Genomic DNA, 12472 nt, shown 5'->3' with positions numbered 1-12472 from the left:
CTCGACAGTACCTAACAACAAAAAATTTTTGTACAATAAACTACCCATTTAGGGTATGTGCACCAACCACTAAAGCCAAAGATGAAGAAACTGAAGATTTTTACCAACTTCTGCAGTCTGAAATTGATCAGATAGGCAATCAAGATGTATTAGTAATTACTGGTGACTGGGACACAAAAGTTGGAAAGAAAGAATTAGCATTGGTAATTGGAAAATACAGCCTTAGTGATATAAATGATGCTGGAGACTGCATAGTACATTTTGCAAGACCAACAACTTATTCATCACAGATACCATTTTTTTCCAACAACATCAACAGTGACTGTACACATGGACCTTCCCAGATGGAATACACAGGAGTCAAATCAACTACGTCTGTGGAAAGAGGCAATGCAGAAGCTCAATATCATCAATCATAACAAGGTCAGGAGCAGACTTTGGAACAGACAATCAATTGCTCATATGGAAGTTCAAGTTGAAGCTGAAGAAAATTAAAACAAGTCCATGAGAGCCAAAATACAACCTTGATTATATCCCACCTGAATTTAGAGACCATCTGAAGAACAGATTTGATGCACAACACTAAGGATCAAAGACAAGATGAGGTGTGGGATAACATTAAAGGCATCATACATGAAGAAAGCAAAAGGTCATTTAAAAGAAAGGGAAGGAAGAAAATACCAAAATAGATGTCAGACGAGACTCTGAAATTTGCTCTTGGATGGAGAGTAGCTAAAGCAAATGGAAGAAATGATGAAATAAAAGAGCTGAATAGAAGATTTGAAGGGGCAGGTTGAGAATATAAAGTATGAAGAAACGTGCAAAGATCTGACATTATTAATATACTCAGAATTTCTCAAACTGAAAGAAGTGAAGAAAAAATTCAAGGCTTGAGTTGTGACATTGAAGGATTCCACAGTTAAAACAGAACAATGCAGGAAGCATCAAAAGAAGATGGAAGGAATACACAGAGTCACTGTACCAAAAAGAACTGGCTGACATTCAACCATTTTAGGAGGCAGCATATAATCAAGAATCAGTGGTCTTAGAAGGAAGAAGTCCACGCTACACTGAAGAACTGGTGGAAAACAAGGTTCCAAAATTGACAGAATACCCATTGAGATGTTTCAACAAATGGATACAGCACTGAAGGTGCTTACTCGTTTATTCCAAGAAATCTGGAAGACAGCTACCAGGCCAACTGACTGGAAGAGATCTACATTTCTGCCCATCCCAAAGAAAGGTTATCCAACAGAATGCAGAAATTATAGAAAAATATTATTAATACCACATAGAAGTAAAATTTTGCTGAAGATAGTTAAAAAATGGTTGTAGCAGTGTATTAATAGGGAACTGTCCGAAATTCAAGCTGGACTCAGAAGAAGGCATGGAATGAGGGCTATCATTGCTGAAGTCAGATAGATCTTGGCTAAAAGCAAAGAATAGCAGAAAGATGTTTACCTGTGTTTTATTGACTATGCAAAGGCATTTGTGTGGATCATAACAAATTATGGATAGCATTGAGAAGAATGGAAATCCCAGAACACTTAACTGTGCACACAAGGAACCTATACATAGGCCAAGAGGCAGTCGTTTGAACAGAACATGGGGATACTGAATGGTTTAAAATCTGGAAGGGTGTGTGTCAGAGTTGCATGATTTCACCATACTTATTCAATCTGTATGCTGAGCAAATAATCTGAGATGTTGGATTATATGAAGAAGGACACAGCATCAGGACTGCAATACGCAGACAGGACAACCATGCTTGCTGAAAATGAAGATGACATAAAGCACTTAGTGATGAAGATCAAAAATGATAGCCATCAGTATGGATTACGCTTCAACATAAAGAAAACAAAAGTCCTTAGAACAGGAACAACAAGCAACATCATGATTAATGGATAAAAGATTGAAGCTATCAGGGATTTAATTTTACTTGCATCCAAAATCAATGCCCATAGAAGTAGCGGTCAAGAAACCAGATACAGTGTCACATTGGGCAAATCTGCTGAAAAAGACCTCTGTAAAGTGTTAAATAACAAAGACATCACTTTGAAGACTAAGGTGCACCTGACTCAAGCCACAGATTTTCAATTGCCTCATATGTATGTGAAATCTGGACAATGAATAAGGAAGAGTTGATGCCTTTGAATTTGTAGTGTTGGCAAAGAATACTGGAAATACCATGAATGAACAAATCTGTCTTGGACGAAGTGCAGCCAGAATGCTCCTTAGAAGTGAGAATGGCCAGATTTCACATCATGTACTTTGGTCATGTTGTCAGAAGGGGCAGGTCCCTGGAGAAGAATATTGTGCTTGGTGGAGGGTCAGTGAAAAAGGTGAAGACCCTCAACAAGATGGATTGACATAGTGGCTGTAACAATGGGCTCAAGCATAGACAATATTGTGGATGGCTCAATATCAGGCAATGTTTCATTCTATTGTACATAGGATCACTATGAGTCAGAACCAACTAAATTGCAACTAACAATAACATTTAGGATATATAATTTGATGAATTTTGGAAGATGTATACACCCTGAAACCACCACCACAATCAGATACAGAATATTTCCACACCTCTATCCATTTTACCCCTTTGTAGTACAACTCTCCTTCTGCCCCAGGCCCCAGGCAAATGGTGATCTACTTTTTATGACTATAGGTTAGTTTGTATTCTCTAAATTTTAATATACATGGGACTACATAGTTGGAGCTCTCCCCTATCTCCAGCTTCTTTCATTTAGCATACTAATACTGAGATTCATCCATGTTGTTATGTCTATCAGTAGTTTGTTCTTTTTCTTAACTTCTGAGTAATATTCCTTTGTATGGGTACACCTTATTTTGGACATTTGGGTTAGTTTCAGTTGTGGCTACTGTGAATAAAGCTGTTATGTACATTCATGTTCAAGATTTTGTATGGACATATGCTTTCATCTCTCTTGGATAAATCCTAGGAGTATAATGGCTAGGTTTTATGACAGGTCTATGTTTTTTACCTTTTAAAAACTGCTAAACGATTTCCCAGAGTAATGGTAAAAATTTGCACTCCTACAATCAGTGTATGAGTTTCAATTAATCCACATTTTTGCTAATACTTGGTATGGTCAATCTTAGTCTTTCTAGTGGATGTATAGTGGTTTCTCACTGTGGTTGTAATTGTCACTTTTCTAAGACTAATGATCTTGAGCATCTTTTTATATGCTTCTTGGCCATTCATGTATCTTCTACCATTAAGTGTCAATTCAAATCTTTTATCTATTTTTATTGGCTTGTCTTATTGAATTGTAAGATCTCTAAATATAAGTCCTTTGCCAGATACATGTGCTGCAAACACTTTCTTAGTCTGTGACTTACCTTTTCACTATGTCTTTCAAAAAACAAAAGTTCTTAATTTTAATAAAGTCTCATTTGTCAATTTTTAAAATGGTTTATGCTTCCTACCTCAGAAATCTTTGCTTCTTCCAAGGTTACAAAGATTTTCTCATTTTCTTCCAGAAATTTTAGCTTTTACATTTAGGTCAATGATCCATACCAAGTTAGTTTTTATATATGGTGTGAAGTAAGAGTCAATGTTCATTTTCTCCTATATGGACACACAATTATTCTAGCATCATTTGCTGAAAAACTTTCCCCACTGAATTACCTTGCACCTTGTTAAAAAATCAACTATGTGTGTGTATCCTCTATTTTGCTCCATTGGTCTATTTTTTCCCCAGCATTATTTGATTACTCAATTCCCCAGTTTTGTCTTAATTATTAATAGTAATTCTTGAAATAGGGTAGTATGATCTTCTAACTGTTCTTTTTTCTCAAAACTGTTTTATTTGCTGTAAAGACTTTTGCATCTTCACATAATTCATTTTGGCAATTGCTACCAAAAAATTCTGCTCAGATTTTAGCAGAGACTGCATTGAATCTACAGGCCAATTTGAGGAGAAACATCTCAAAAATAATGAGTCTTCTAATCCCTGATCAAGGTATATTTTTTTCTGTTTACTTAGGCCTTAATTTCAGTAATATTTTGTAGTTTTCATTATAGAGGTTTTCACTGTAATCTCTTATTACTTTATTCCTAGGTACTTAAATTTTTGCTACTATTATAAATGGAATTGTTTTTGTATTTTACTTTCTAATTTTTTTCTGCCAGTGCATAAAAATACAATTTGATTTTGTGAATTTAGTACATTTATGTATTAGTTCTAGTAGTTTTTTTTTTTTTTTGTACAGTAATTAGCACTTTCTACCTGGTAAATCATGTCATCTACAAATGGAGACAGTTTTCTTTCAAATTTTTTAAAAAAATTATTGTGGTAAAATATATGTAACATAAAATTTGCCATTTTAACCATTTAAATCGTTAAGTTCAGTGTACATTACAGTCACTATATTGTGCAACTATCACTATTTCAAACTTTTTCATAACCTGAAACAGAAATTTAGAACCCTTTAAGGAATTACTCTCAATTCTCCCCTCTCCACAGCCTCTACAAAGCATTAATAAACTTTTGTTTCTATGCATTTGCCTATTGTAGATATTGCACATAAGTGGGATCATACAATGTATGTCCTTTTGTGTTTGAATGATTTCACTTAGCAAAATGTTTTCAAGTTCATCCATCCGTGTTATAGCATGTACCAGAATTTCTCTATGACTGTATTATATTCCATTGTATGCATATAGCACATTTTATTTAGCCACTATTCTTTTGATGGACACTTGTTTCTACCTTTTGGCTATTATGAACAATACTCCAATTAACACTGGCTTACAAGTGTCTTTGAGTTCCTGTGCGGTGTAGTAAATTACAGTGTGGTTTTTCTAGCCATAAGTCTTTGTAAACTCTGTGGTGGAATCTGCTGAGCAACTAAGCAGCTCCTGATTGTTAAAGTCATCCACCTGGGGTATTTCTGTTGTGAGCAGCACAAAGTAATTTTCTGGGAAGTTCACTCTCTCTCAGGTGTACAGAATTCTGATGCTGGGATTGGTTAGTTTGGCCACTGTGCCAGGCTCAAAAAGGCGCCCTCCTAGAGGCAGAAGGGATCTCTCACTGCTGGCTGATGTGACAAACATGCATTGCTGAGAGAGAGACACGAGAGATATGCACTGCTGGGAGAGAGACTGTTGGCTGAGAGATGGCAGGCTGAGAGAGACTAAGTGCGTTCTTGAACTTGAATTGTAGCTTGTTACTTCCCTAATAAATCCCACAATCTGTGAGTTCTGTGTGGGTCACTGCAATGAACTGTCGAGCCCAGCAGAGAGGTGGTGGGAGCTGTGGGAGGAATGGCTGGTGTCAGGGTTGGTGAAAGAGCTGGAGGGAGGCAGCTTATCTGGCCTTGTATGAATAGACCTTGGATTACTGATGGTGATTGTTTTCCTCTTGTGGGGTTAGAGGAGGTCAGAAGATGCTGCTTCCTTGCCCCTTTGGCAACCTGCTTTCAAGTCATTTGGGTATATACCTAGGAGTAGAATTGCGGGGTCTAATTTTTAAACCTTATTATTTTTTGCCTTATCGCAATGGCTAGGACATCCAGTACAATGTTGAAGTGCTTGTTCCTGTTTGAGGCAGGAAACTTTCATTCTTAAACCATTAACTATGTCTGCTGTAGATGCTTTTTATCACTTTTTCAAACTGAAGAATTTAACTTCTATTCCTAGTTTGCTAAAAGCTTTTATTTTTTAAAGATCATGAACAGGTGTTGAATTTTGTCAAATTCTTTTTTCTGCATCTATTGAGATAATCATATGGTGTTCTTTATGCTGCAAATATTGATTGATCATTTTAATGTTAAACCAATGTCATATTCTTGGGATAAATCCAACTTGGTCACATTATATTATGCTTTTTATGTATTTTCACTTGATTGGCTAAAGATTTTTGCATGTGTGTTCATGAAAGATATTTGTCATCATTTTTCATAATATATTTTTCTTAATTTAGTATCTAGTCCTCACAATAATCCTATAAGGCCATTATTGTTATCCAGCATTTTAGAAATGGGGTAATAAGCATACAGTTTAATAACTTGCCCAAGGTCACACAGCTGGTGAATGGCTGAGATGCACTCCCAGTCATTTTTCATTGCCTATAATTTGTTGAATCTTGCTTTAGGCACTAGTATGTGGTCAATTAAAAAAAATGTTTTCCAAGTGTCCATTTAGTGTACACTCTGACTGGAAAGTGTTCTATGTATGACCATTTTTTTATATTTATTATTGATGTACATCTTAATTTTGTCTGCTTGATCAATGATGTATGCTAAACTCTTCTGATAAAACATTAGATTTGTCCATTTCCCTTTGAAGTTTTGTTAATGTTTGCTTTTGGTTAGCATGGTACTATACATAATTTTCCTTTGCTTTTACTCTCATCCTTTATGGTCTTGTTTTAGGAGTGTCCCTAATATATAAAATAAATAGCGTATGTTGTTATGTGCCATCGAGTCGGACCCAACTCATAGCGACCCCTCCTTGGGTTTCTGAGGCAGTATCACTATGAAAGTAGATTGTCCAACCTTTGTTCTGAAGAGTGGCTGGTGGGTTTGAACCACCAGCCTTCTGCTTAGCAGTCAAGTGCCTTAGGCACGACACTACCAGAGCTCCTAAATAGCATATAGCTGTTTTTTTTTTTTTTTTATGCAGTATGACAAATTTTCTTTATGTCAGAGTGTTAAATTTATCACATTGACTGAAATAGTTTGTTTTTAACTTTGTATTTTTTTTTTTCAATTTGCTACTTTATTCTAGAGGAATTCTACTCCATTCAACAACCCACAGTTTCATCTCCCCCACTTTGGAAGTTTTTGTTTTGCTTTTCTTCTGCATCAAAAGTAAAATGGAATACTTTTGAACATAACAAAACCAGTGTTCCTATAAATTGAACTGCATGTTTTCTGAAGTGCCATAAATATTTGGAAGTATGTATTCATTGGCTGAGACAATGATAGCATCCATGGACGTAAGAGTTAAGATTTTTTTCCCGGCTCTATTGTCATTGTGATTTAAGTCACTGTATTTTATCCTAATTAAGCAACTGGCACTCATGTTACAGAATTACAAGAAAAAATGTCAATATAAATCTCAAAAATGAATTAACTGATTTTGGCATGCATCACAACACTCCAAAGATAGTATCCATACTACCAACTCATATTTTAAGTATTGTTAAATGTGTTAATGGTGGACAGCATCAGTTTTATCAGATAATTGTTTTAAAGAGTTCCAAGTCTTCTCTGGTAAAGGTACATGTTCTTCTGATCCTACCAGAAAAAGTTCAATAGTTGTTTTTGGATTAGTGTACACTTTTTTTTTTTCCACTTCAAAAAAAACTTTCTGCTTCCAGGAGGCTAAGTGTAAGTTGAACAGACTAACTGTTTCAGAAAGGGCTATTTCCCCTTATCACAATTCCAGTCAAGTGTACTCACCAAGAATAAAAGCCGTTTAGACAGTCTTATCTTTTTGAAAACTTAGGAGTTTTAGAAGACCTACAAAAATGTGTTCAAAGTATTATTTTTTTTAAACTAACTTTATTTCTATACAGATCCCTGGTTCTTTAAAACTAAGTTCTTAAAGTTAGAATGTTTTCTATTAGTGAGAAATAGATACAATAAATGCTTTAAACAAATTAAAAGTAAAATGCAACTGGTATTTAACATGACAGTAGAGGCAGTGATTAGTAATCAAATAAACACAACTCCTCAACAAAGATATAGGGCCTTTGGTTAACAACAACAAAAAAATCTTAAATCAGTTGTTTCATGTTTGCATTTATAAACTTTTCCTACCACTTTGCTCTAACAGGAAGAACTCACTGGGAAAAGTTTCATTTATTTAGAATGCTCAATGGGAAGTATAGTTCTAGCCACCTGGAACTGACATAAAAACTTGAATACAAATATTGTCTTAAATACAAGCTTCTCTGGATATTCTCTAATGAAAAGGGAAATGATTTCTGGTTTAGGCTCTCTTTTTAAACAGGTCCTCAGGGAAACTGAAAAGTTTTCTTAGTCATGTGTCTTAAAATTATTAGTTTGATTATAAAAATATAAACTTATATCCTTTTAAAGAGATACTGCAAAAGAAAAAGGTCTTCTTTCCAATTATATTTTCTAAGTTAACAGTTTTATTGCCTAAGTACACCAACGCAACAGAATGCAACGCACTGCCGTCGAGTTGATCTGACTCATAGCAACCTCTCCTTGGGTTTCCGAGGTGGTAACACTATGGAAGTAGATTGCCCAATCTTTCTTCGGAAGAGTGGTTGGTGGGTTTGAACCACCAGCTCTGGTTAGCAGTCACATGCTTTAGGCACTACACTACCCCACAAACGAAACATTTAACAGGCAGACTTTTAGACATTTAAATTCCTCAACAGCTTGGAATATTAGCATTCAAAAGTCTCAAAATATGATCTAAATACTCTGTATTTTATACTGTAATAATACACTTTTAGAATTCTGAGCTTAAATATCAACTGCTTCCCGCCCCCCCCCCATTGTAATGTGCTTGTGGCGCTCTGGTAGCATAGTGCCTAAGGCACTTGACTGCTAACCAGAAGGCTGGCGGTTCAAACCCACCAGCCGCTCCTCGGAAGGAGATGGGGCAATCTACTTCCGTAGTGATACTGCCTCGGCAACCCAAGGAGGGGTCGCTATGAGTCGGGTCCAACTTGACGGCACATAACAACACCAACACCACCACAATAAAAAAGTAAAAAAGAGTATTAAGCCACTTTAGAAAATGCCTACCAACATTTTACAGTGAACCACCACTATGATTTTATGTCACACTGTAAAGAGGAAAAAAAAGGTTATCTGATGCTCAAGGCATAAGGACTGTCAGTTACTTACTGGCAAATTAATTATATGTAAAGCTAGAGTGGAGTCTCTGGGTGGTGCAAATGGTTAATGAGCTGCTAATCCAACTACTGGGAGCTCTGGTAGCATAGTGGCTAAGACACTTGCCTGCTAACCAGACGGCTGGCGGTTCAAACCCACCAGCCACTCCTCGGAAGGAAGGTTGGGCAATCCTACTTCCATAGTGATACTGCCTCGGAAACCCAAGGAGGGGTCGCTATGGGTCACTATGAGTCGGGGCCGACTCGACGGCACATAACAACAACAACAACAACAATCCAACTACTGTGTCTGAGTCCACCCAGAGGCACCTGGGAAGAAAGGCCTAGCGATCTACTTCAGAAAAATCAGGCAACGAACACACTACTGAGCAAAGTTCTATTCTGACACAGATGAGATTGGCAAAGGTTGAAGCCGACTCTATAGCAACTGGTTTACTGGAAAAGCTAGAGTAAAGCTCCCTGGTCAATTCTTCTACCAGTAATGGTGGCAGGAAAAGCATAATGCAACAGTTTAACTGTAAAGGGTATAAGTGTTATAACTGCTTAAACAGCAAGTAGAAGATCAGAAGATAGTCAAATCAGTTATATGACTATGTCATGACTATTTATGATTACTCATGCCTTTTTATTACTGCTTCTTACAGTTTGTGTTTTTGTCATTGCATTGCTGGGACTGCCAAAGGATGGAGAAGAAAAAAAAACAAGTTAGTTTTGTTACTTATTTTCAACTGTTGTTTTTAGTGTGCTACCCAGTGGAAGTTATACCTGTGTAATTTCAAAATTATGCATTCTACTTCCTATCTTTTAAGGAAGAAGAGTTGGTTTGTGTGAGAAATATGAACACTAAATTTGTATCTTTTTTTTTTTTTTTTAAACTTTTGCTCAGGACTGTGTTAATTCTCATCACCTCCAAAAGCCTTTGGAAGGATTAGCTGCACAGACCAATATTGTTTTCCAGTAGTCAACAGCATTAAGCTTATGATGCCACCTCCTTTCCTCCCCTTCTTATTTTTTAGGGAGGAGAGAGACTTTTTGTGTTTGTCAATTCTCAAAATACCAAAACCAAAAACCAAACCGTTGCCGTTGAGTGGATTCTGACTCATAGAGACACTATAGGACAGAGCAGAACCGCCCCACGGTGTTTCCAAGGCTGTAAATCTCTACCTAAGCAGACTGCCATATCTTTCTACCGCTAAGCGGCTGGTGGGTACCACCAACAGCCGGCTTTTTGGTTAGCAACTGAACGCTTAACCACCGCTTAACTACCACTTAGCTGACACACATGACTGGCAACTTTACACTCCTAAACCTGTTTGAAATGAGTCAAATACTTCAGCGGTGTGGAATAACACAATCTCCCATAAAAGAGAAAGGCGGTGTTATTAGGTTCCAGCTATTAAACAAGTTATTTCAAAAACAGTTTGGTGGTTTGTTTCTGCAATAGGTACAGGTTAAGCTAGTATTTTCTCTATTAACTAGCTCCTAAAGACTAGACTGTAAAAGGTAGGATAAATTGCCAAAGCATGAAGCAAGTGGGACAAAAATGAAGGGCTTTATGGAGGTCCTTATACTGACCCTCGGCATTGGTTATTGATTTTTAACCCTGTTGGGGAACTATTGAACGGCATTTGTGTGAGGCTTATCAAGCCACAGAAAAGGAGATGCAGGAGGGAATATAAGCTTCTAATAAAAGAAACGCAGCAACAATAGCAGAGGCACAGCTCTGCCTGGTGACGTAATGGCTGGCAGCAGTCCAGCTTCGGCAGGGCTGCTGCTACCTCAGCATCCAATCTCCCTCAACACAGTCCAGCTTCGGCAGAGCTACCGGGGCTGCTACTTCTTGCATGCCACTTTGTTGGTGTCACCAACGCCTTACCTTAGGAGGACCAGAACACTGAACAAAGGGTTGTTTTGCTGTTTTAAGTTGTCAGAACACATACACTGTCACTCACTCACCTCCCAGCCCCCCACCTCAATAACCGAGTTAATCAGCTGCTTAAGTTTAGGGCGTGAACATGGGTGCACACTCCAAGAGTGCCTCAGTTTCTCCAGGCTAGTCTCGAGTGCGCCTCCCACTGTCCCCCCTCGCTCAGTCCGAGGCGCCCCCGACCCGCCCCGGGCCCAGCATGCCGGTCCTCCCGCCTTACCTCCGCCAGGTAGAGGTTGAGGAGACAGAGTGTGGAGAACTGGAGACAGGAGGGGAAGCAGTAGAGCAGCCAGTGCGGGAAGAAGTGCAGGTGAGCGGGCGGCCGGAGCAGGGGCAGGGAGCCGCTGAGGGAGAAGGCGGCAGAGAAGAGGGTGGTCCTGAGTGCTGCCCACAGGAGACAGAGGAAGAGGCAGAGACTCTGGTAACTCAGCCGCCGCTCGCGATACAGGAGCAGCCGCCACAGCTGCAGGTAGGCAAAGGCGAAGAGGGCGGCGTAGAGCAGGGCGTGCAGGACGCTCAGCGCCAACTGCACCGAGCCGGGCACCGCGGTGCCTGAGGCGGCAGCGACGGCGCCTCCGCCCTCAGCGCCTCCGCCGGGCGTCGAGGGCTCGCGGCCGGCAGCGGGGGCGGCGGCGGCCGCGGGACCCGGCACGGGCACCCTCATGAGAGGACTGGTGGGCGGGCAAGGGAGAGCGGGAAGGAAGGGGCCGGACTCTGAGTGGCCGTCGAGGAGTAGAAGGATTTCCCCCGTACCCCCCACCCACCCCAGCCTCTAACCCCAGGAAGAGCCGTGACAGAACACCGAGCCCCGCGAAGAACAGCCGCGGCTCCCCCGACCCCGCCTCCTGTTCCCCGCCCCCCCGGGGGTCTCGGCTCCTCCTGCTGCGGCTCGACTCCGTAGCTGCAAAAAACAACTCTCGGCTGGAGACAATCAGCTGAGAAACCCGAGCATTTGAGGCGCTCGCTCCGCACAGTGGGCTCACACCGATTGGCCCAGGAAGGCACGCCCCCTGAGCGCCTCACTCGGAAGGCCACAGGCCGCAGAAGCCGTCGCTCGAGTGTCCTAAGATCTGATTGGATACTCGCTTTCCCTCCCCTTCATTCTCCCCCTACGCTGCTGATTGGCTCAGCAACTGCATAACCCGCTCGCGCCGGCGGGAGGTCTCTGTCGTCGCCTGTCACGGGGGGCGGTCTTGCTCCTCCCTTTGCTCTTCTGATTGGTTGGAGAACCCCCTTACGTAGGAAGCACGAGGAGTAGGTGGGGCCTTGGGGTTGTTTTTGCCCCGAGGGCGATTCGGTTCAGCGAGTAGCGGTACCAGCGCAGATTCGGAGAGCTGTTCGCTGCAGTCGTGCGAGCTGGGCCTACCTAAACTCTGCCAAATTGAGTACGGCCCTGCCTTTTACCTCCCGCGTGGCAGCGACTGTCGGCCGCGCGCCCGCAGGACCGCCCTTGCCCGCAGGACCCCTTGCCCGCAGGTCTTGTATGCAGGTCTCGGGCAGGTAGGTGGCAGCGCGGGTCCTTCAGGTGCAACCTGTAGTTTCTATCTGCAGGGAGGTAGATTCAGGCCAGGCGGCTGTCCTCCAGCTAGGGGCTCACCGCCAAGCTGGATTATCACACCCGCCTTTGGGTTCCCCTGAGAAGCATTTTGCTTTCGTTTGTTATTTCTTCTAACCCCCCCCC

General features: G+C 40.7%; 1 protein-coding gene across 1 annotated transcript in view; it reads right to left on the bottom strand.

Moving 5' to 3' along the window:
• The window catches only part of GPR137C (G protein-coupled receptor 137C), a 98400-nt gene extending 86945 nt beyond the window's left edge, over window positions 1–11455 (bottom strand). Inside the window, exon 1 of the mRNA XM_007948334.2 lies at window positions 11012–11455. Within this exon, the coding sequence (XP_007946525.1) occupies window positions 11012–11455 (444 nt within the window). The remainder of the gene's footprint in view (window positions 1–11011) is intronic.
• Between the last annotated feature and the right edge of the window lie 1017 nt (window positions 11456–12472).

The sequence above is a fragment of the Orycteropus afer genome, unplaced genomic scaffold (genome assembly GCF_000298275.1).
Source record: "Orycteropus afer afer isolate SDZICR_OR568_19922 unplaced genomic scaffold, OryAfe1.0 scaffold00214, whole genome shotgun sequence".
Classification (NCBI taxonomy): Eukaryota; Metazoa; Chordata; class Mammalia; order Tubulidentata; family Orycteropodidae; genus Orycteropus; species Orycteropus afer.
This window is presented reverse-complemented; position numbering and strand designations above follow the sequence as displayed.